Source organism: Canis lupus, chromosome 13, assembly GCF_048164855.1.
Source record: "Canis lupus baileyi chromosome 13, mCanLup2.hap1, whole genome shotgun sequence".
In the NCBI taxonomy this organism is placed as follows: domain Eukaryota; kingdom Metazoa; phylum Chordata; class Mammalia; order Carnivora; family Canidae; genus Canis; species Canis lupus.
In genome coordinates, this window is record NC_132850.1 from 64,956,845 (window position 1) to 64,982,626 (window position 25,782).

Consider the following 25,782-nt stretch of genomic DNA (forward strand, 5'->3'; position numbering starts at 1 on the left):
CCCAGCTGCCGGCTCCGAGGTGCCCTCCCTTGGCCCGTGGAGCTACGCCCGGGGCCTGCACCCCCCGCAGCCAACCTGGCGACCCGAGCGGCCCGAGGAGCCCCTTGTGTCCAGTGTGGCCTCCAAGACATTCAGAAGGACCCTAAAGCCACTGCTCCCAGGGAACGCTGCCTAGACCTCGCCGCGGCCCAGCATCTCTCCTGGGGTGCCCTCTGCACCCTCCCGCCCCCGACCACACCTGTCTTCTCCACAACCGAGGGCCAGTCCCTTGAACGTCCTCACATAATGAATGAACTTGGCCGGCCGCCCGCTGCAGGGCTGTCTGGGGGCGCCGGCCTCTCGGCCCTTCCTCAGCCCCAGCTCACATGCTGGGGTCCCCGGGGGCCCCTTCGCCGCCACACGCCCAGACCTCTCTACTCTCCCCTCTTCCTGCTTGCAGGGCAGCACCTATTCACCTGGCCAGCCCCTTGCTCGCAGCTCCCCAGCAGCGCGAAGTAGCTGCCGCTCGGTAGGCTCCCAGGTGGCCCGAACAGGTGTCGCGGCCCGGCTGCGGCCCCCCTGCTAGTGCTGCAGAGACCGGCCCTTTCCACCTGCTGGCCCGTCGGTCCCCCCCCCCCCGCCCGCTCCTCCTAAGCCCTGCAGGCGCACAGGTGCTGAGGCCGCCCGGGAACTTGGGGTGGCCTCGCTGGGATGCCTGCCACTTCCCCTCACGCTCCGCCGGCCAGACCTCCACGAGGTGACTCCCCTGCTCCCGGGGGGGGTAGCCCAGAAGCCAGCTGGTTGTCCTCAAAGAAGATGAAACAGGTCCGGAGACCAGCTGTCAATATACAGACGAGACTTGAAAGCCACAACCGAAGCAGGCCGGGGAGCAACAGAGGAGGGAAGATGAAGACACCTGGGACAGTAAGGAGGGAATCCAGGAGGATGACTACTGGGGCCAAAGCAGAGAATTTCCCGGAGGAGAGCAATATATACACAGACCAGCAAATAAAATGTCCTGCGTGATTTCTTAAAGGCACTTTATTTAAAAAAATACTTTAAAGGGTAAATTTCTTTCCATTTTTACCTATGCTTCGATTTTTGGCACATCCTTATCGCGTCACTGTTTAAAATGATCTTTAAAAGATCGCGGTGTGAACGATTCTCGGCCTTACTTCTAATCTTACCTGCAGAATGATGGTGTTCACCATACTATATGCTATGATGTGTATAATACACAATTTTAATCTGGATATATGTAAATTTTTATGTGATGAATCCTATCATGAATAATTCTTATGAGATGAACAAAAACCAACCCCAGTTTAATCTTTTATTTCTTCTGCTTTGTCTTTGGCCTCGATGAACTACGCATGTGCAAAAAAATGCATCAGCCCAACATTCACCTGTACTTGGTTGATTGATAGCTGAGTTGTTCCAACAAGCACATTTCAAAAATGCTAGTATGAGCGGCACCTGCAGGGGCTCAGCGATTGTCTACTTTTGGCTCAGGGCCTGACCCCGGGGTCCCGGGTTCGAGTCCCACGTCGGGCTCCCTGCACGGAGCCTGCTTCTCCCTCTGCCTGTGTCTCTGCCTCTCTCTCTGGGTCTCTCATGAATAAATAAATAAAATCATTTTTTAAAAAAATGCTAGTGTGAGAGCTAGTACGGGAGTTAGGAGTTCTCATCGGGCCTCTGATTGAACCCCCTCTTCAAAGCCCCATGCTACTCCTAGGAGCTGCTCTCTTCTGAGCCAGCCTTGGGTATTTCTATTCTATTTTATCATATAATGTGGGATGTGTTTACACAGCCACCTCTCCCAGTAGCTCAGCTTCCCAGTCATGAGAATGATGTCCCCCTATTCAACGGTAGAGTCTTAGAACAAGGTTGCGTGCAGGGTATGTGGAAAGCAAGTCGGACTTTTCGGAAATAAATGCTGCAAAGAACAAATTCATTAAAAACTCTGGGAGGATAATGTTCAGTGCTTGCTGAAATCACAGGCTTCCTACAAAATGGGTCTGTGCCAGGGTTCTGGAAACTGAGTGCTGCCTGCACCCCCGGAGAGGACGAGTGAAGGCGGTGCAGGGTGGATGGAAAGGTCCTGCGTGGGCATGCTGGCTGGCTCGCAGGACGCCCGCCCGCCCGCCCGCCCGCCCACCCGCCGAATGGGGCAGATTTGTCGGATGGAATTTCTGGCTGAGATGCGGGTTGACAAGTTGTCCGTAAGCAGTAGAGAGTCACAGGGGCATTCTTTGGCAGCATGCAAGACGATAAAATCGGGAGATTTTATCCATTATCATATCTGTGTAAGCAGCAAAAAATTAAGTTGCACGTGTCATGATCATTTACCACAAACAAATAGAAACATCCACTGAAAGCCCCGTTTGTGACTTACGAGAGTCTTACTTATGAAGAATAAAAGCTAATTTCCCCTTATTATCATCTTTAATTTCTTAATTCCATTCTCTTTGACTTCAAATTGATCAGATCAATCAGATGTAAGGTGAAGTGAGACAAGAAACAGTGAGAAGATGCAGCAGGAGGCAAGGGACGTGTATTTAGGCAAGAAAAAATTATTAACAAATTCCCTCTTTTATTACTCAGATTGTCTCACCGGCCATCTTCCAGCAGGGAGAGCAATCAGAATTCTTAGTTCCAACTAGATTAAAGAATAAAAGGAAGCAAGGAAGCATCCAGTTGAGGAAAAAATACAGCAAATTCCCCAGCTACTCGGGAAAATAGACCCACAGCCCTATGCTGATTTTTTTTCCCTAAAATCACAAATTCAAATATTTACCTTACAGAGATGTCTACATTTTTTTTTAATTCCGCAAAACTTTGCTTTTTAAACAACAAAGTTTGTAAGACTTTTCCGATGTTAAAATATTCTCTTACTACACACAAGAAATATGAAATTAAGAATGGTTTCTACCTTGTCTAGAAACATAAAGTGAGAACGTGAATATTTCCTCTAGGATAGCAAAGGCAATGCGCGAATTTACATGACTACTTTATTTTCCTTCTTTTCTTATAATGTTATTTTCCTGCCTTCTTCATCCCGGGTGTATTAACATGTCCAAACAGGTGGCATGGGTTCTCTTAATATGTGTTTCTTGTGATTAAAAATTTCATGTTGTACTTCACACATTATTTTGTATGATTGAATTAAAGAATAATTATATTAGATTGCAACACTAACTCTCCATTCATTGCCAGACAACACAGATTTTAATTCTCTTTTATCCTCTTTGTGTGGTAGGGGTGCGTGTGCCCAAGTTATTGCCAGTTTTGAATTAGGAATAAACATTCCTAAGGAAATCATTGCTGAGGAAACCAAGTATTAACTGCACTAGGTTTACGAGAGATTGGTAATTTGGACTTATTGGATTTTTTTCAAATTGTTCACTTTAAAAAGGTGGTATAGTACTAAGCAAATCCACTGGCTTTTCAAATAAATTAAAAAGTTTGTTAAATTAGATTAGATTAGATTAAATATTAAATTAAATTAATTGAAAAGCAGGGTGGCTAAGTATAGCAAGTGTCTGCCGTCCACTTGGGTCATGGCCCAGAGTCTTTTTGATGGGTACCCAATGTCTCACGGAAGTGTCGGATCATTGTGTTACGTATCTAAACCCAATATTAGACTCTATGTTAACTAACTGGAAATTAAACGAAAATTAAAAAAAAAAAAAAAAACACCACACATTCTCTCAATTTAAAAAGGTCAAATAAATAAATAAATAAATAAATAAATATAAAAAAATAAAAATAAAAAAATAAAAAGGTCATAATATTTTTTTTTAAAAATTGTAACTAATGATGCTACAAAATATAACTTAAGACAACTATTTCCCTTGGGGCACCCGGGTCTCAGTCATTGAAGTGTCTGCCTTTGGCTCAGGTCATGACCCAGGGTCTGGCGATGGAGCCCTACATCCTGCTCAGCGAGGCGTCTGCTTCTCCCTCTCCCTCTGCCCCTCCACCTCCCCGATTGTGCTCTCTCTCTCTCCTGCCCTCTCTCTCGCTTGCTCATGCTCTCTCTTTCTCAAATAAATAAATAAAATATTTTGAAATAAATAGATTATAATAATAAAACCACAGTTTTCCAGTCAGAAATTCATATTAGCCTAGGCGTTGCCTCTAATAAAGGAAACCAGCAGTCCCACTGTAAATCCATGAGTTGCAGCCTAATATCAAACAAGTTTTTATTTTCTTAATATCCAAATAGAAATGTATTTCAATTTATTGGTGAAAAATATACGTTCTCTTCTAGGAAATGAAATGTATTTTATTAGATAATCTTGCATTCTCTTAGACTTCTATCAGAGATTTTGTTCCCAAATCCTGCTTCCCTCCTTTCTCTTCCCTAAGTGTTTCTCCCAAGCACACTCCATAATAAACAAGTCGAGTGCTCATCTACGTCTCAGAATCAGCTTTCCCTGGAACCCAGCGGCCATATCCCCTCCTTGCAGAGACAAGGAAACCAAGGCTCGGAAGGATTCCCATTACACATCTACAATATGAAAACAGACCTAAGTACACTATCACCCCATTGTTTAAATCTAATTTCTCCTTCCTCCAACCCCATTTGACTCCATTCCAGTTCTACTTCTGTTTGGTAAAACGTCAATGACCAATATGCAAATAACCTCTCAAAATCTCTGTACTTCTTAAATGGTTGAGCTAAACACCACTTAAAAGTACTGACATCTAAGAATCAGGATTGCAGTGGATCTTTCAAAGCAAAGATTCTTCTAGTGCAGGGGAAAAAAAAAGCCAACAACACACAGGTTTGAAAATTAAGCATGACAGAAAATGGCAGGAAACACCAGTGACCCATGTTTTCTCAATGTAATCAGGCAATCGATCTTATTTGTTTGTTTTCTTTAAGTTATTTATTTTTAAAAATTTATTTATTTATTTATTTATTTATTTATTTATTTATTTATGATAGACATAGAGGGAGAGAGAGGCAGAGACACAGGCAGAGGGAGAAGCAGGCTCCACGCAGGGAGCCTGACGCAGGACTCGATTCTGGGACTTGAGGATCACGCCCTGGGCCAAAGGCAGGCGCCAAACCTCTGAGCCACCTGGGCATCCCAATCAATCTTATTTGTAATTGCAGTTCCTTTTCCCTGAAATTAAACAATAATACTTTATTATTGATAAAGTGTATATGTGTGTGTATTTGTATATATAGTGATATTATCTATAGAGACGTACGTATTTTAAAACAGCACAAGTAATTTATGTCATCATGGGGTTTTTCCTAATTTGGATCATGACTTTACAGTATAAAGTGTTACTTCTTACTTTTAATTTCTAGAGTTGGAACATTAAATTGCGTGTGTGTGTTTAACTTTGAAATAGCTTTTCAGTGTAGTTTACTTCAGCGAGTAAATGTTTCCTTCCAATAGAGAATATTAAGAAATGAGGGTGAAGAGACCTAGATTTTATAAGATGCCAAGGAAAATTAATAAAGTTTACCTAAAGGGGTGCTGGGGTGGCTTAGTCAGTTAAGCAAAGGCCTCTGGCTCAGGCCACGATCCCAGGTCCTGGGACGGAGCCCGCGTCAGGCTCCCTGCCCAGTGGGGACTCGTGCTCTCTCCCACCATCTCTGTCACTATCTTTGTCTTTCCCTCAAATAAGTAAATAAAATCTTTAAAAAATGAATAAACAAAAATAGTTTACTTAAAGACTAAATACTTATAAGGTTTCACAGTATATTTCTTTTAAAATCTAAAAAACACAAGTATAAAATAATACACAGTTTAAATTCCTTAAAATTACAATATTACAAAAATTCCTTAAATTACAATAGAAATTAAAGTAAGAGGAGGTATCTTAGGATAATCTCCTTTAATAATAGTCTTTTTGAAGATCAGGAGTCTCATGATAATTCATACTGTTTATGTATAAATGATCATATATATAATTAAATGTATAATTTCTCTTAGAGGTTTTAATGTTTTGAAGAGTTCCCACTGACTCCCGACTTCTACATCAGTGGCTCTTCAGTTTGGAGCTTCTGACCTAGCATTTCAATTAGTAAATTTGGTTCGGAAAAAATAAACAGTGAATTAGGGAACCGAAAAACCTTATCCCTTCTCCTGACCACTACCTGTGGTGTACACCACTTCAGAGAGAATCGATCTAGACATTTTACAAAAAGGAAATGGAATTTATTCCCAAAGGTTGTGCAATTTAGACTGATAACTTCCAACCAGATAACTGAGGGCTACTTCAGCGTGAACAAATCTCTTCCACCCTATAGTTGGGATCATTTCTCTCTCTGTCCAGCTCCTTCTGACTCTCGTGTGCGTGTGCGTGTCTCTCTCTCTGTTGGTCTGTCTTTCGCTTTCTCAATCTCCTTTTCTCTTTGTATATATATAAATGGTAGATGATAGGTACATAGATAGATAATAGATAGACTTTGTGTAAAACAAGGTATATATCTATATATCTTTTCCTCTTAGCTGTATTTAAGTCAGTTGTATGTCCTTATATTTATTATTTTACCTTCTTGAGATTCAGATTAGAGGGATTTGCTTTATAAATTAAGGAATGTGAACTCATTCCTCTCTCAATTCCCTCCCAATACAAATATTCTAAAATTATTCAATTATTGTAATTACATCTACTACTTGCCTCTGCATTTTATTTGATTTTCAGAATCAAAGTACCAACAATCTGTGGCTTTCATCTTTTTAACATCATGGAAATCAGGCTCACCTCTTTTGTGGAATTAATAGAGATTGAGAGGATTGGAGCATAGGAGCCTTAAGATCTTCATGAAATGGAAAATGTTGGAAATTATTGTCATATTTCCTGGGAGAGAAGATTTTTTACTTGACCTTTAAAGTATTTTCAAAAAAGGGTATTTTGAATAAGGAAACAACTCAGCCAGAACACCTTCTTCTTGAAAACTGCATGCCAGTCATTAAATGGGCTTACCACACTTCATGCATGCTTTTATTAAATTAGATATAAAAAAAAAAACTAGATATACAGGAGATCTAATTATCTGTCAAATAATACAAAATTATTCATTTGGAGATTAATCAATGAGTATGTGCAAATCACACTGGAGATGATAAGTGTTTCCATTTCATCTCAGCTCTTAGGATTTTCCTTACAATCGTTTCTCAAACTTGTACAATGAGACCTCTGGGGATGCCATTGCCATCAGATTTCAGTGATCATCTCTAGTCCACTTACCTGTTTCAAATATTTTCAGCCAGGTTTTCATTCCCTTAGTTTCTCCTTTCCACAATTTTATTTTGCCCCTACCTCAAATTCTGTACTCATTTATGTCATTTCTCTGGCATTTACATCAGCTACACACACCATGCTGCTGTTGTAGGATTTTTACATGACAAAACCAGCTTGACTTTGCCTTGGTGGAAAAAGCTAAATCACAAACTTACTTATTCACGTATATATTTGTTTTTAATCTACCAGTCTGCTTAGAAGTGCCTTTGGTAATTAACTGCAAAAGGAAGTAAATGGATAAGCACCATGTCAAGTTTAATGTCAAAAATCTAACGTTCCAAAAAATATTTCAGATAATCAGAACTGCAGAAAATTCTTAAATATTTCTCACAAACTTTGAAAGAGTAGGCATTTACTTAGCTATGCAGTGTGATTGGAAATCACCAAGAAAATTTCAATTCAATGATCTGTAAAATCTTCTTACATCTACTAGTTGATCTTTTCATTATTTATTTTAATTCCAGTGTAGTTAACATACGGTGTTATATTAGTTTCTGCTGTGCAATATGGTGATTCAACAATTTCATATGTTGATTCAGTGCTCGCCAAGATAAGTGTACTCTTAATCCCCTTCACCTACCCACCCATCCCTCACCCCCACATCCCCTCTGGTAACCATTCATTTGTTCATTTTAGTTAAGAATCTGCTTTTTGGTTGGTTTGTCTCTTTCTTTTCCCCCTTTGTTCATTTTTTTTTGTTTCTTAAATTCCACATGTGAGTGAAATCATACGATACTTGTCTTTCTCTGACTGACTTATTTCACTTAGGGTGATACGCTGTAGCTCTAACCACCTTGTTGCAAATGGGAAGGTCTCATTCCTTTTTATGGCTGAGCTAGGTTCCATTGTGTAAATAGACCGTATCTTCTTTATCCATTCATCTATTGATGGGCTGCTTCCGTAGTTTGGCTCTTGTAAATAATGCTTCAATAAACATAGGGGTGCATATATCCCGTCATATTAGTGTTTTTGTATTCTTTAGGTAAATACACATTACTGCAATTAGTGGATTGTAGGGTAGTTGTATTTTTAATTTCTTGAGGAACCACTATGCTCTCTTTCTTTCACAGTGCCTGCTCCAGTTTGCATGCCCACCAACAGTACACAAGGGTTCCTTTTTCTCCACACTCTCACCAACACTTGTTTCTAGAGTTTTTGGTTTTAGCCATTTTGACAGGTGTGCAGTGATATCTAACTGTGGTTTTGATTTGCATTTCCCTCATGATGAGTGATGTTGAGCGTCTTTTCATGTATCTGTTGGTCATGTGAATGTCTTCTTTGGAAAACTGTCTGTTCAGGTCTTCTGCCCATTTTTTAATTGGATTATTTAGGGGTTTTGATGTTGGTTGTATAAGTTCTTTACATGTGTTAGATACTAACCCTTTATTGGATATGTCATTTTGAAATATCTTCTCCCTTTCAGTAGGTTGTCTTTTAGTTTTCTTGGTTGTTTCCTTTACTGTAAAGAAGTATTTTAGTTTGATGTAGTCCCAATAATTTATTTTTGCTTTTGTTCCCTTGCCTCAGGAGACACATCTAAAAGGAGGTCATTATGGCCGATGTCAGATAAATTACTGCTGTGCTCTCTTCTGGAATTTTTATGGTTTCAGGTCTCACATTTAGGTCCTTAATGCATTTAGAATTTATTTTTTTATGGTGCAAGAAAGTGGTTCAGCTTCATTCTTTCGCATGTAGCTGTCCAGTTTTCCCAATACCATTTGTTGAAGAGACTGTCTTTTTCCTATTGGATATTTTTTCCCGCTCTGTCAAAGTTTAACTGACCATATAATTGTGGGTTTATTTCTGGGCTTTCTATTCTGTTTTATTGGTCTGCAGAAATCTGTTGTATTTCTATACACTAATAATGAAGCAAGAGAAAGAAAAATCAAGAAAACAATGACATTTATAAATGCACCAAAAATTAGATACTTAGGAATAAACTTAGCCATGGAAGTGAAAGACTTGTACTCTGGAAAATGTCAAACATTGTTGGAAAAAAATTGAACACAACACGAAAAAATGGAAAGACATTCCATGTTTATGGATTGGAAGAATATTGCTATAGTATCTATACTACCTAAAGCAATCTACATAATCAATGCAATCCCTACCAAAATACCAACAGCATTTTCATAAAACTAGAACAAATAATCCTAAAATTTTTATGTAACCACAAAATATCCCAAATAGTGAAAGCACTCCTTGAAAAAGAAAAACAAAAGTGGAAATATCGTAATTCCAGATTTCAAGTTATACTACAAAGCTATCAAAATATAGCTGATCTTTGAATTCTGTTATTTGAAAGTTATTCCTTTAGCTTTCCTATATTCTTTTAGTACTGACTCAATTAGCATTTGTCACGTGCCTACAACGTGCCAAGCATGATTCTATGCAATAGGAAATTATCAGTGAACAAAAGAGACAAAGACATCATCAATCTTTAAGAAGCTTACATTCTAAGGGGGAAGGAAAAGTTCAAGAAAAAATTTAATAAACAGGTTCATTATACAGAATGTTAGAAGGCAGTTAAAAGTATGGAGAGCAAGATCATGGGGATAGAAATTGTTGGGCTGGGCATGGCGGGTGGGTTGCAATATTACAGAAGTCAGGGTAAATCTCATTGAAAAGAGGAGATGTGAACAAACATCTAGAAAGAATGTGTCAGCAAATGAATGATTAATGATAGGGCATTCCAGGCAAAGAGAAAAATTAAGGAAAAGTCCCAAGGCAAGGGAATGGCTGACGGTTGTGAAGAACAGCAAAGAGGCCAGCTGGTGCCACCTGAGCAAGCCACGGAAACGTGTTGTAGGAGTGGTGAGTAATGTCAGGAAAGTAGCAGGTGAGGGAATTAGGTCAAATCTGCAGCCTTGTAAGGACTTTCATTTCTGTTGTGAACAAAATGGGGAGAGGAGACTCGTTCCTGGATTTTGAGAAGAGAAATGATTATATGATTTTATGCTTTAAAATATTCACACTAGATGCAATGTCAGGGAAGAAAGTAGGGAGACAGGTTAGAAACAAGCCTGGATGAAAAAAACATGGATGCGAGAGCAGCAACAAAGTCCAGATACGATGTTAGTCTGGACCCGAAGGAGAGCTCTGGCAGTGATGAGGTGCCCAGATTCTGCATGTACTTTGAGGGTAGTATCCATATTATTTCCTGAGGAGTTGGATAGAGGATGTAAAGTAAAAAAGAAGGGGAAAATATTAGCTTTTTTAGTCTGAGCAATAGGAATGATGGAGTTGATATAAACTGAGATCTGGAGGGTTATGGATATAGGAGGTTTTTGAGTTGAAGGGAGACCTGGAGATAGATTTTGAACGTGTTGCATGTGAAGACGTTGGGCTGCCAATTGGAATATATGTACCAGAAATTCCGATGTTAGATCTGAGCTAGGGATGTAAAATCAGGTATCATTACGACATAGAATGTAAAGCCACGTGGGCAGCTAAGATTAATAAGGGAAGGATTGTAGATGCAGACAAGAACAGGACTAAAAACTGAGCACGATAACTTTCCAGTATTAAGAGATTGAAAAGTAAAGGGGGGACCAATACACAAGATTAGGAAGGAGTAACCCAGGGGGTAGAAAAAAGGAGAATGAGAGTGTAGGATCCTGGAACCCCAGTGATGGAGGCATAGCCAGGAGGAAAGAGTGAGCATCACATCAAATCCTACTGATGAATGAATGGATAAAGAAGATGTGGTTTATGTATACAATGGAATATCACTCAGCTATTAGAAATGACAAATACCCACCATTTGCTTCAACGTGGATGGAACTGGAGGGTATTATGCTGAGTGAAGTAAGTCAGTCGGAGAAGGACAAACATTATATGTTCTCATTCATGTGGGGAATATAAATAATAGTGGAAGGGAATATAAGGGAAGGGAGAAGACATGTGTGGGAAATATCAGAAAGGGAGACAGAACGTAAAGACTGCTAACTCTGGGAAACGAACTGGGGGTGGTAGAAGGGGAGGAGGGCGGGGGGTGGGAGTGAATGGGTGACGGGCACTGGGGGTTATTCTGTATGTTAGTAAATTGAACACCAATAAAAAATAAATTAAAAAAAATAAAATAAATAAATCTTTAAAAAAAAAAACAAAAAACAAATCCTACTGATAAGTCAAATCAGATAAAGACTATGAAGTACCATAATAACTTGGTTATTAAAGAAAGGGCATATATTCATAGAAGACATAGCATATTTATTGCTTTCTGTCATTTGTTACTTGAGTAAATTAAAACCATAAGACACTGACCAGAGGATATTCTCTGAAAATGAGTTCTTTAGGCTAAGGAAGAGTATAGTAACCAAATCTCAGGCCAGATATGGCACTGAAATTTTTTTTTTAAAAATCATCTTTTTCAAAACAATCAGACCTTGAGAAATTCACTTAGTATCTGTAAACCCATTTATTTTTTATCTTCGAGATAAGGGGCCAAACCATACAACCCCTAAGCTCCCTCCACCTCAAGACTTGTGCAATTTGAAAATAACTCCCAAAATTCTACCACTTAATGAAATGACATTCACATTTAAGTGTTGTCTTCTAGTGTTGCCCATCTATGTAGAAAGCACACTTGTATACAAAAATACACAGATTTTAAAAATAAGAATTTGATGTGTGCATTCTTAGTCACCTGATATTCCGTAGTGGGTCTGGACTGTGAGCAGATACACAGCGAGCAGCTACCCAACAAGGATTTTATCAAGTTTCCACAGGACCATGGTTCAGCTTTGTTTCTTGTGGAACAGAAGTTATTAGGAAACATTAAAAATGTGACCAAGACAGCTAACAAGACCCATCTGGTTACAGCCTATGACCATCTTTTTGAAAATAAGCATTTCAAAAGGTAATGAAAGGATGAGTATAAAGTGGCTATAAGCAGTGAAAAATGAGAAGCTTAATGAAGATAAATCCAAGGAAACCACGTCTGAAGAGACTCTGGATGAGGCTCCACCAAAACATATAAGATCTGTTCTTAGATATAAAACCAACTTCCCAAAAAGGGCAAAGTTGTTCACTGCTGGTTTAGAGGAACACTATAGGATGGGACTGGCTTTGATGCTAATATTCAAGAGTTCAGAGGAGAAGAAAAATGCCACACCTCAAAGTTTGCAGGTTGGAAAAGGCAAAGTCATCAGAGGATGGGATGAAGCATTTACTGGGAGAAAAGGCTCACCTGGAGATAGAAGGGGACAGGGCCTATGCAAAGGACAGCCTGATGCCAAAATTCCACCAAAGACAAAACTCATTTTTGAAGTGGAATTAGTGGATACTGATTGAATAGCAACGCTCCGGATATTAAGACATGGCCTTGAAGAAACGTATGTAGCTAATTAGAGCTGGTTACTATTGTGAGGGAAGAGTCAACTGGAAAATTCAAGAAGTTGGATATTCTTTACTCAATCCCCAACTTTTAGGATTTGTAACCCATTACAATTCCCTAAAATCTGAAACATTTTACTACATCTGTGTAAAATATTGGGTAGGGAGAACTGGCTTTCCCCTTTTACCTCATGTTGTAAACTAAAAGGCTCCATAAAAACCTATCCGGTGTCTTTCAAAAAAAGTTTGTACCAACTCCTCCTTAGGTGGACGAGTCTAGGTGATACACAACTTCTAAGTTATTGTTAAATAATAATAAATAATAATAATAATAATAATAAATAACAAGAGAGAGGTGGAGAGCCATGCGCGTGTGGTTTAGGAGATCTCTTTATGTGAGAGAGAGTCTCTCGATCATGAAGATATTTTCTGCATCTTGCTCAGCTTGGCTGTGGGGTGGTAGGTAGTTCTGGACAACTCTGGACACGTAGCTGACGAGAGAGAGACGTCCAGGGCATAAGCACTTCTCACCAGCAGCTGCCAAACCACGCGGCTGCTTAATTTATGCTCCTTTTTCTGTCTCATTTTGATCAGGGCCAAGTAACCGTCTATGATGGTTTAGCCTCATCCTCACTCTCACTGGAGGGGATTCTTCAGCTCTTTCGGACTCAGCCATTTCCAGAGTCCAAAAAGATGATAGCAGAAGCCACTGCATTCTCCGTGTTCTCTCTGCGTCGTTAAAAAGGAAAAAAGGAAAAGGAAAAGCTTTCCCTCCAGATCTCGACCCAAGGGAAGGGTTAAGTGAACTCTGTGATCACATGCCTCTCCCAACTTCTTCTCCCGCTTGTCATAGTCCTTGGAGACCAGAGTCTCCTGCTCTGGCTAGCCCTCCTGCCTCCGGGTTGCAATGGACATCTCTCCATGGGCGTGGGCCTGAAACATTTGTAAAGCATTCTTACTCCACAAAAGCTGGATTTCGTTATTATCTTATCGTTGCACATATCCTACTTGACAAGTCAGAGACTGAATATTATTAGCTCATGCATTCTCTCTGAGTTTTCACTCTGACCATGTTAAATCTATCTGTACTACCCACGGCCAGGCCTTGGGTGCTCAGTTCCACGGGAAGAAGATACTGTACAGAGAATCAGAAGAGAAAAATATTTCAACATCTCTGAAAGATTACCGCTGGTGCAAAGAAAAGATAAAACCCACATTTTCAAAAAGGACCTGTATTTCATATTGTACTCAACAAATGTAGATGAACTCCAAATAATGACAGAATTTTCTCAGACTTTACCAAGGCACTTGGTGGTTCAAAGATTTGTGTCCCAATAATCCTATGTGGGTGGTTAATTGAGAAAACTCACAGAGGAAAACCTGTGCTTATTTTACAGGGAACCAGAGAGGAAGGATATACAGACCCTGCGATGGCTGCTCAGGATGCGATGGTGACTAGAACCAGATCTCAAAATGACTATGAAAAAAATGTGTTAAAATGGTCTGGGGTGTTTGGGTGCTACTTGCCAGCTCTGTGATGTTTCAGGTCCTGTGGGAAGCCTGCCAGCAGAAGACAGGGGAACACAAAACCATGCTGCAGATGATCCTATGCAACAAAAGCTATCAGCAACTCTGGCTGGGTAATCATTAATTAACTTTCTCTTCAGCCACTTAACTGATTGTATAATAAAAAGCAAGTCGTTAACTGGAAGGCAAGAAAGGGAAATGTCACAGACAAAGGAACTTTGAATTATGTGTATACAGACATGCCTCAGCTAATGACACTACTAAGGAATACAATTTTCTTCTGACTTTATTTTTTCCAATAACTGAATTATATAACCTTTAAATGTTGGATCTTTTAAATCATCTGTTTCTGGTGGAGAACTTACTCAAATAAATTAGCTATTTTCTCCTGGGTATGTTAAATGTTTTTGTGAAGAAAATAGAGTGAACATGGCTTAGCTAGTCCATTATAAATCAAGGAGATTATCATTAATGACATGATTTACATGAAGCTGCCATATTGGTCTTAGAGATACATTCTTATCAGTTTGTATGTTGTTTGACTTTTATACCTTTCTATTGCTTTTAGCTAAAAAAAACTGTTTTTTTCTGCATATATGAAATAGTATAAAAAATCTGTAAAAGCCTACTCCAACTCAGCCTGCACCCCTCTAGTTTATTTGCCTTCACTACTTCTAGCAATATAATCAATATTTATATTTTAAATTTATATTTAATATCTTTATACTAATATGTTTATAATATGTACAAAATCTCCTTTGAATTACATCAATCTGTTGAAGTTTTCCAGGAATTTCAGAATATTTCTGGGCAAGACATAGTAGATGCCATCAATGAATGCTATGATGGATACTTCCAAGAGTTGCTAGTTGCAATTGGTAAGTAATAATTTATTTGGTGTACAGAAGGCCTTTTATTCCACAATAAATGCTGATGAGCTCTGACCGAATTAGAGATGCATGAGTATGTTCTTCATTGAGTCACTTTCCCATTAATTTACTTAGTGAGGATGTTAACTCTGTAGAGGAGAAGTACATTAGCTACTGACACAATGCACTAAGCTGGCAAATTGTAACTTTAATAAACTAATACCCTCCCCTAAGAGCTGGTTCAACTTTCCTACTGGGAGACATTGAATTCTCAGATACTCCCTCCGATAACTGGGATCTCACATCTTTAAATTCATGTTCTACGTACTGGCTTCCAACCCCTTGTTAAAGAGCAGATTAATGCTAGCAACACGGCTTCCTTTTCTCCAAGAAGAGTTTTTTGCCATCATCTTTAGCACTTTGCCTTTAGGGGTAAGTTCTACCATAAACACAGATTTACCAAGCCGTTTCTCAGTAGTGATTTCTGCAGGCTTGTGAGAGAGACAGACATGCCTCCGTCTCTTTCCTAAGAAAAGATATCTTTCCACAGAGAGGAAAACAGTGGAGGTCACCCATAACAACTTCTCTCAAATTACCTATGCTGTACCTGTGCTGTGCTAGGACTTGACAGCCTACATCGTAGGAACTACAAGTGAAAGGTCTTTGTGAAATATCCCCGTAGAGTAATCACTTATAAATATTATGATTTTCCATTCCTAGAATGGCACAAACATACATGGGCATTGGAGAGGGTAGGTAACAGGGTTTTTATAACTTAGCTTGTAAAGGTGTTTTAAGCTAGGTTCCCATAAAAAGGTTTGGTGGGTTCTATGAAATCCTTAAAATAGTATACGATATATGAGTATTTATGTGTTTTCCTGGGAATAAAGTACATTTGTTTTGGCTAATTCTCAACATAGTTTAATAACCACGTATCACATCACAACTCATTTAGCAAACAAGGTCCAAGGAGGTTAACTGACTACTTCAGAGTCTATCAACTAATGAGCAACGAAGTTATGACTAGAACTCGTGTCATCTGAATTTCAAGATAACTTTTTCCACTGTAGACTGTACCACAAACAAAGCCGTGAGTGAGAGGAGATAGCGGACATGAGAAATACCAGAAAACAATTTAACTGATTCATTCACTTATTCAATAAACAGGTATTGAGTTACGTACTATTCCGGCCATTGAATTAGACATTGCAGATGAAACAGTAAAACCACAAAACCAGCAACAAAAGCTACTTCTCCTCGAGGTGCCGACATTCTAGCAGAGACTCAAGAGTACTATGAAGCTCACAGTTATTAAAAAAAAAAAAAAAAAAAAAGTAAAAGATGAAGGCGTAGTCTCACAGCCTAAAATTATCATTTGAACTACAGAGAAAACTCCACTGTGCTGATTTTTATTTTGGCCAAAAGTTATAACCTCACATATGTTATTCGTTTACTTATTAATTTGTTTACTTATTCAAATAAACACTATTGAATGGCAATAATCATCAACTGACCTCCAACAAGAACAACAGTTCACCGGGCTCTGAGGGGTTCTAATGCCACAATGGTTTTGAGTAGAAGACAGGATCCTAACACTGGTCCAGGCTCCTTATGGCCCATCCAGGTTTTCTTTAAGAGACCTCAGATTTGGGGCACCTGAGTAACTCAACTGGTTGAGGATCCGACTCTTGGTTTCAGCTGTGGTCATGACCCATGTCAGGCTCCACATTCAGTGGGCAGTCGGCTTGAGGTTCTCCTCCAAGCCTTGCCCTGCACTCTCCCTTCCCCCAATTTTCTCTCCCTCCCCCTCTCACTCTCTCTCTCTCTTAGGTAAGTAAATAAACCTTTAAAGAAAGAGAGAGAGAGGGAGAGAGAGAGAGACCTCAAATCTACTCATAAGTCTACGAGGGATTAAAAATAATGTTTGGGAAAATGAATCATTTGCATATTGTCACACAATAATAAAAATCTATAATAGTGGTGATAACCTGGGTCTCTTTGAAGTTTTATTTAATTTTCAGATAAAGAGGACGCATTTTTCTGTAGTAGGCTACGTGAAGGAACTAACAGATCACCACGGGGTAGAGATAGACTCAATGAAAACCTGAATGAGTCATTATAATATTGTTGCTTTACATTTTTCTATGGGTTATGGTTTTACCGCTATTCTAAATGGTGAAATTTTACTGTAGTGTGCAGTGAGGGGTCCCACACAGAACTCAAAAAGTATCACTCTTCCAAGATTTTAACAGAAAAAAAAAAAAGAAGTGTTCTCATTGTTTCCCAAATTCTGAAGGAAATATATATTGTCACTCTCACTGTCTTTGATTTCTCTGATTTTTCCTAGTTCTCTGTGTTCGAGACAAACCGGCCTATTTTGCTTATAGACTATATAGTGCAATCCATGTAAGTATGACCAACATATTTTTAAAACTTCTCCAGAAAATCATGTCTATTTTCTCAAAGCACTAGGTTTACTTTTATTATTTAAATATTTTTATTTAAATATAATTTAAATTAATTTAAATTTAAATATTATTTAAATATTTTTTGTTTGTTTCATTTCAAACAAAATATGCTCAAGTGAAAAAAAATGTATCATACACTAAATGAGACCCACCAAACGAATGATGCTCTGCTCTCTCTCTGCATTGGAATGAGTTACCTGAGAAGCATGGCTCCTTCGGGACTGTATCCCCCAGGAGCTTTTCGCTCTTCTCAGCCTATGAAGAAACTGGCAAATCCAAATACTTTTATATTTTGCCAAAGACCCCACTTCAAGCTTAATGCAAGTAAAAAACATATAGTATCAAGCAGAAAATGTCAAAACATTATAAGCCCTTAGTAACAAATTGCTACATTTCTGAAGTTTAAAGACATGAAATAATGGCACTGGTTATTTTTAAACCTAAAGTGTTATTTAAAAAAAAAAAAAAAACCTTAAAAAGAAATGGCTAGACAAGAATAAATTCTAAATCTATTTTAATAATTAAATGAGAATCTTATTCATAGTTTAGTGTGATTGCCAATCACACCTCCTTTGGTGCATTTATTTTTTAAAAACCAAGAGGTTTAAATTCATGAGATAATGCACAATTCACCCATGATGTGCATGACACATTTTTAGAAAAAAGAAAGATCCTGATACAAATCATTATACACATATTATAGCCTCAAAAGCTCAGTGAAAATTATTTTTTTTAAAAAATTAGTAATACGGTAGTTTTAGTAATCAGCATCCTGTCCTCAAAGTAATTTTTAGAGACCAACTTATTAAAAGTAGCTAGCACGCTGGGATAATACGATAATAGTCGAGACTATTTCTATCATGTATCTTGTAAAGAGTATTTTTTATTTATGTACAAGAACCAACCTATGTATCCTCAGAACACATATGCTCACAGCCTTCTGCTTCTACTTTATTCTATATGTTTCCAAGCAGAAAAAATTGACTTGATTTTTAAAAATTTTTAAGTAATGTATTGGTCAGTGCTATGGAATGATTTAAACAGTGTCCTTCTCCACAAACAGAAGTTTCACTTGCAAGAAAAAAAATTAAAAAAAAAAGTTTCACTTGCAAATGATCCTGGGGAAGTAAGTGTAGTTAGTTACTCTGATGCCAAATTTGCCCAAGCTAAGGGGTACTTATTCCAATAATAAATAAAAATTCTATTCCTTCTGTGTGTGTTTCAATACAAAATTGAAGATACATGTACTCACAACTGGTTTGGAGGTAAAGAGGAAGATTGTATATTCAGGTAATTGAATTTTTGATATATGATGACCTCAAATGTAAAATATTGGTAAAGCTGTTTACACTACCCCTAACCAAAGAAAGTCTACAGAGATTTTTCTCTCGTGCCCTCTAAGTAAATGATATATAACTTAAATAAGGGAACTCGGGTGAGTCACTTAATTTAATCACCTCAAATTGTGAAAATATGGCTTAGAGGTCTATACACAGAACGTTTAGACATCAAAAATCTAATGCTCAAAAAAAAATTTATATTATGCTCATTGGCCACTGGATGTCCCCATTACTCCTTTTGGAAAGACAAACAGAACTTCGTTTGTAAAGTAATATTCTTCCCAGAGCTAGGATATAGAAATTGATTTTTGTATTTTTCAGTCCTTGAGTTTAAATCCAAAAATATTTCGAATGCTCAGAATTTTTATTTTTACAGTTTTTAATAATAGACCATAGAATAAAAACGTAACTGTTGTCTCACTCAGACATACCAACGTCCGTCTAACATAATTCTAAGCTCACCTCCTTCCCTGGGCTAGAATTTTTATCTAGAAAGAGCACATGATCGGACTTTTCTGCTATATCACGACGTGAAGGCGACAGTGTGAAGGTCGCTAGGCTACAAGTAGAAGGACCTATTTCAGGGTGAAAAGATGAGGCCCAGCATCAAGGCCGTGAGCCCGGAAATAGCATCCCTGAGGGGCCCGTGCCCAGACGCACCGTCCTGGCCAGTGAGGAAGCAGAAGTTTAAAGAGCATCTGGACTATAGGTAGAGGAAATCCATTCATTGACCTTAAAACGTCCACCAATGGGCAACAGACAGTCGAGGTCTGTCTAGGGTCAGAAAACCGGTCAGAGCGCCCGTCCTCAGCTCCCCGTCCGCCTTGAGAGCAGAGACAGGCCCAGGGCCCAGGGCCGCCACCCACCCCCGCTCTGGAGTCCCTCCGAGGGCCACTCCCCGGCGGCCAGCGGGCACATGAGCAGATGTCCAACGTCACTGGTCATCAGGGAAAAGCACATCACCAGTGCAGGGAGCCATCCCCTCACGCCCTCATGCCCTCACGCCCTCACGCCCTCATGCCTGCCAGCCTGGCCGTCACTGCAAAGACAGAAGAACAAGCCTTGGTTGGCCGAGCTGTGCGGCAGAGAGAGGCCTCATCGGCTACTGGTGCGAATGAACCCTGGGGCAGCCAATGTGGAAACAAAGCATGGAGTTCCCTGAAAAAACCCAAAACTACAACCGCCATACAATCCAGCAATTCCACTTCCGACTGTTCATTCAGAGAAAACAAAAACACCGATTTGCAGAGGCGTGTGCATCCGTGCGCTCGGCGCAGTGGCCGGCAAACAGTCTAAGTGTCTGTCAGTAAGCAACGTGTCACACGCAGGCAGGCACATGCACAGGAATATGACTTAGTCATAAAATAATAATAGGATATTGCCATTGGCAAAACATGGGACATGGGTGGGCCTAGAGGGTATGAGGCTAAATTAAATAATTCAGACAGAAAAAGACCAATACTCTGCTATTTCATTTACGTGTAGATTAAAGAAGACACAAACACACCCATGGCCACAGGACACAAGCTGCTGGTCACAGAGGGAGAGGGTGGGGGACGGCGGAGCCACTGAGGGGGATCAGGAGGCCCAAACTTCCAGTTACAAGGAAATAAATGGAGCCGATGTAACACGGCCTCGGGGACTCGGCAGCAATGTTGTCAGGAGGACGCGGTGCAAAGCTGCCTGGTGAACACCCGGTCTGGGGGCCCCTTGGTAACGCATAGACCTTGAACCACTAGGAGGTACGAATAGGTAAGAGCGTGTCAATTGCACCTCCACGAGACGAATCCCTAGAGGGAAGGAGGCAGGGCACACACCCAGCACAGGGCACCAAGGGCGCGGGCGCAGGCGCAGGCCAGGTGCGGGGCAAGGCCCGGGCCCGGGCCTCGGGGCCCTGCAGGGTCTGAGCAGGAGGGCGCCAGCTCTGCCTTAGGTAGACTGACCTCAAGGCCCTGCTTTCTGATGTTTTTTCCTCTCCTTTTCTGTCTCTTTTAGGACTTCGGTTTCCATAATAAAACTGTAATCAGGATTCTAATCGCCAGAAGTGAGATAGACCTGATGACCATCAGGAAACGATACAAAGAGAGATACGGGAAATCCCTATTCCATGACATCAAAGTAAACCTCCTGCACGTGATTTGTTTGTGACCCACAGTTTAACCTTTTTGAAACTGAAATAAGAGCTTTTGTTTAAATGACTTCGTGCGAGAATCTAAAAAGTTAGCTCTTCTGGCCAGGATGGTCCGTGTCGGCACATGGCACAGCCTTCAAGGCCTCCCCGGGTAAACGAGGCGATGCCTTCACCTCAGCAGCAGTGTGTTTCCCTTTGATGTATTTTACACAAAAATCGTTGATGGGTTCAGGTAGAATATCCATCGCCTCATGGCGTGGTTGTGCCTTCTGGGACTTCAGTTCGAAGCATGAGCTGTGTCAGGAAGAGCACGGTTGGCTGTAAGGCCGCACAGAGCGGGAGGAGGCTTCTTCGGTCCACTCAGCTGCCCCCTCAGAGGCACAGAGGGCAGGGCCGCCGGGAAACCCCACAACCGGTGACCCGGACAAACCCAACCTGGCCGCTCTGTGCTCTGGAACACTCTCCTCTCCTCTGTCCCTTCGGCCCCTGACAGCCAAGCAGCGGCGATTCAGAAGCACAGTCAGCCTCGCCATCCGATTCGCCCAACCTTTAGTCTGCATTTTGATAAGACCCAATAAAGAATTATTAGAATATAAGGACCGCCTATGTACTTTGGGGCACCCAACCTAAAATTAAAATATTTCACCTCTCATTCAAAAAGATCATAAAGAATTTCAGGATGAAATTCAGCAGAACGCTGAACCAAGGGACCTTTAGACTGTATCTTACCTTATTCTTCGCACGGAGAGCTAAGTGCTGTTACCTGTTCAAAGTGCTTTACACTGACATTTTCAGTGGCATAAAGTAGCTTTTCAGTTGATTAAAAGAGGGATCCAGAAGCAACTTGACAACCTAAGGACCAAAAGATCAGAAACACACACACACACACACACACACACACACACACACCAAAGACCCTGTAGGGCTTTGCACAGCCAAAGTGGTTTCCAAAAGGAGGCATTGTGGCAGTTAAGAGAAATTTTATTTCTTTGTTTTGATAAAACCCTCCTTGCACCTACCTTCAAAACCCTAAGCTTTTAGTGGCAATGAATATTTCTCATTGAGAAATACATGTCCTAACTCATTTTCTAAATGAATAAAATAATTCTAATATAGATACCGCAACTCACCAGTCACCTCAAAGTCTGCATATAATTAATGTAACTTGACCACATTTAAAACAGTGAATTATAATTACATGACTTTGTGTGAGAGAACATTAAATATGATAGTTGATTTTTAACACAGGTTTTATAATTCCGTTTATTTATTTATTACTATTATTGTTTGGAAAAACTTAGAAACTGTAGAAGACCGTAAAAAGAATCATAAAAATTGCCCTTATTCTCCATCACACAAGATCAGTAACAAAATGTTAGATGCTATCTTTTTTAAAAATATATAAATATTGATATTTTACTACATAAAGGAATACTTTTATTGAATCATGGTATTCCACTGTTTGTTATAAAATACATAAACTACCCCACATTATTAAATATTGCTTTTTTTACTTTTTCACTATTATACAAAATGTCTATATTTTTTGGTGTAAGTTTTTGTGTTCATCAATAATTGATCATTTTCTTAGGCTGTATTTCTGGAAGTAGAACTACTGCATTACTGAGTACAACATTTTGAAGTCTTTGGAGGCATATTGTCAACTTGCCTTTCAGATTCTGAACTGATTTATAGCAATAATATTAGGGCACCTCTTTCAAAGTTGAGGAGAAGATTTAATTCTACTGTGAGTTATTCTTTTCATAAATACATATTAGAGTTCAATCAACTTTAGACGAACCCTATTGTATTGACTATAACCATGGTATTATTTTTCAATAACTTCCACTCGAAATAGTTCTCAGGACATACTAAATCTTTAGATGAGAAAGGTCAACAATTTTGGAAATGCTAATGGCCCATGGATCTTTCTCATAGCAGTTCAGAAGAATCATGCTTCATTTTTAGAAACACTAAGATATTTTATTTCAAATACATTGTTTTTGTTTGTTTGTTTCAGAATTTTGCTTCAGGGCATTATGAGAAAGCTCTGCTTGCCATCTGCGCTGGGGATGCTGAAGACTACTAAGTCAAAGGACACTGCACTCCTCTTCAGAAACATGTCAAAATACAGAGTTGCGATAAGTTTGCATCATTAGAAACATTATAGCAAAACTATAGAATCATATTTTCTTTTCTCTTTAAAATCATTGTAAGCCAAAGAAAAATCTATGGATAAAAGTACATGAGACTGGATTTGTACTTATCTTCGAAATCAGAAATTTACTGAATTGTGTCTAATGGAATAATAAAAATTTCACTGAAATATATTTTATTTATTTATTTTTAAAGATTTTATTCATTTATTCATGAGAGACACAGAGAGAGAGGCAGAGACATAGGCAGAGGGAGAAGCAGGCTCCCTGCAGGGAGCCCGATGTGGGATTCGATCCCTGATCCCGGGATCACGCCCTGGGCCAAAGGCAGACTCTCAACTGCTGAGCCACCCAGGCGTCCCCAAATATATTTTATTTAAATGTGAATTATAAATTCCCTACAAGAAAATCTACTTAGAGCTGTTCTTAGCACGCATGGGGAAAACACGGTGTGTAGCCAACCCCCTTGGAGAAATTTTCAAGATTTTCTTACAAATGCAATAAAGCTACAGTGAACGTCTAAAGCTGCCTTTATTTAAAAGAAAATGAAGCTATAAAACTGCAAGATGCAGCCAGGTAGACGGTTGTCAGGCGTAGATGTGTAAGAGAACCAGATGTGAAAATGGATGTCTATGTCTGTGTGGGAGTGCATACATGAGTTGGGGGTTGAGGGTGAGTACATCTGACAACCATTCTGGTAAAGGCAGTTTATTTCTAGCCCATTTTTTAAATACGTACACCTACCCAACCCAACATTTGCCCATGCAGTGTCATAAAAGTCATTGCTTATTGTTTTTGTCTTTCCTTCTTAACATCCACATCAAAGTCATTTGGAAGTTACTATGTGCTTTGTACCATCAGGAAAGCCTGGCCCCTTGCATGTCTGAAGATTCAGTAAATTAGGAGCAGCAAGGGAAAAATACTCACAAGGTCAGTTTGGGGAGACCATCTAGATTGATGCCACAAACTAGGCAAGAATGAAAGCAGAAACAGGGACAGGTGAGTCCACAACAGAGGGCTCCCAATATATGCAAGGGAAAAGACAAAACCCAAGATCCCAGGAAGCAGCAATTAATGAAGTCAACCAAGGAAAATGAGGACACATGCAATAAATCTAGAGGAACTGGTGAAGTTGATAGGAGTCCTCTATTCTACATGGAATGTTTTTTCAATAGCCTGTAGCCCATTCCCTGTAGATCTGTCTCAATCAGTCTCAGAAGTGAAAAATATATTCAGAACCTGTTTCTTTACAGGCAAAAATGATACAGGACATTTAGAACACAGTGAATGGGCACAACATGAAATATTTCAGAATAATTAGACTTCTGAAATCATTTACAATATTTCAACTTGCTGCTGAGGTATATGTCATATTTTAAATTGGCTTTGACTTCTATCTTTTAAAAAAATATTTCAAAAAATAAAAAAATAATAAAAATAAAAAATATTTCATTAGCATTTCAGTCAAAGGTAGTAATTGTTTGAAATATTAAGCATAGTTATCCTACAATTTTTTTCAGCTAAGAGTTTTAAAACAAGCAAAATTGTTAGAATTCCTACTGATAATTTAGATATTTAAATTAAAATTTTCCTGGTTAGGACATTTTTGTGTAGCACTTTAGGACATTGTGGAATTTATACTTTAGCTAGGTAATGCTTTTTCTTTGGTATGGCACAGTGTTGTCAAATCAAAATCAAATCTGGACTTAGATAGGGAGAGATTTTATTCAAAAAGACTATTGCAATAAATGGAGAGAGGAGCTGCAATAGGGAAAGAAGGGCTACTGCAACAGAAAGGATGCTCTGACCGTGAGGTTTGCAGGGGGCTCAAGAATCAACCAGCAAAGGATGTTTGATTTATGGGAATGAATAAACAAGGCTGGAAAGAATCGAGTGTGGAGGAATGGGATGAACTTGTGGTGTGACTGGACAATCCACGTGGGGATCTCTCTGGTTAACGTTGCCAGTCATTGAACTGAGAATGGACAGTTGATCTGGGGACGCCTCCAGTTAGTTTTCAGCAGGAACCAAAGGGTGGATGAAAGTCCAAGGAAAGGAGAAACCTGAGTAAAGTTTAGTCAAGTTAGCCTACAATTTGTCCAGATTGGTCAGTAGGGGAGAATAGTTCAATTAATCATTTATGAGACAAAGAGTAGGAATTTGAAGGGCGTGTTGAGGATTGTTACGGGTAAACAGGGGTCATGTGCAAGTCTTATCTAAGTCATATGAGAAAGAATGGTTCTATATAGTAGGCCATTTTCTGAAACACAAAAGGGTGGTATTTCTTCACCATTTCTATTTTCCAGGATCACAGCAATAAAGATTAACATTCTCAATGTCTTTTTTTTCCCCAAAGTTTTGTCTTGAATGTTTCACTTAGTTGTTTAAATGCCAACATAACATTATCATCTTCACTATCACATAATTCACTTAGTAAAATCCTGTAAAAAAAAATAAGTGTTTAAGTTATTATCATTGTTATTTGTACTTAATGACGTTTAGCTGTTTATATTAGCCCAAATGTTTACTATACCTGATGGATCGAATAACAAGTGAAAAATCTCTGATTAAATCAAAAGCATCTCCCATATTTAAGCTGTAGGGAAAAAAATGTTTAAAGGAATAAATTTGCTTTTGGTGTGTTATTAACTTCCAGTACAGGAAATACTAAATGACCCCTGAATTCCTGGCCATTCCAGAGAC

At 39.2% G+C, this 25,782-nt stretch overlaps 1 protein-coding gene and 1 pseudogene across 3 annotated transcripts in view; both read left to right on the top strand.

Annotated features, from left to right (window-relative positions):
* The window catches only part of ANXA10 (annexin A10), a 98,770-nt gene extending 75,517 nt beyond the window's left edge, over window positions 1-23,253 (top strand). The window contains exons 7-12 of one of the 3 annotated variants that reach the window (XM_072773849.1): window positions 13,986-14,039; window positions 14,135-14,228; window positions 14,898-14,993; window positions 17,332-17,390; window positions 20,788-20,910; window positions 22,944-23,253. In XM_072773849.1, the coding sequence (XP_072629950.1) occupies window positions 13,986-14,039; window positions 14,135-14,228; window positions 14,898-14,993; window positions 17,332-17,390; window positions 20,788-20,910; window positions 22,944-23,012 (495 nt within the window). In that variant the 3' untranslated portion in view covers window positions 23,013-23,253. The remainder of the gene's footprint in view (window positions 1-13,985; window positions 14,040-14,134; window positions 14,229-14,897; window positions 14,994-17,331; window positions 17,391-20,787; window positions 20,911-22,943) is intronic. The other 2 variants (XM_072773848.1, XM_072773847.1) reach the window with 2 other exon arrangements.
* On the top strand, window positions 10,290-12,780 carry LOC140603229 (peptidyl-prolyl cis-trans isomerase FKBP3 pseudogene; annotated as a pseudogene).
* Window positions 23,254-25,782: the final 2,529 nt, after the last annotated feature.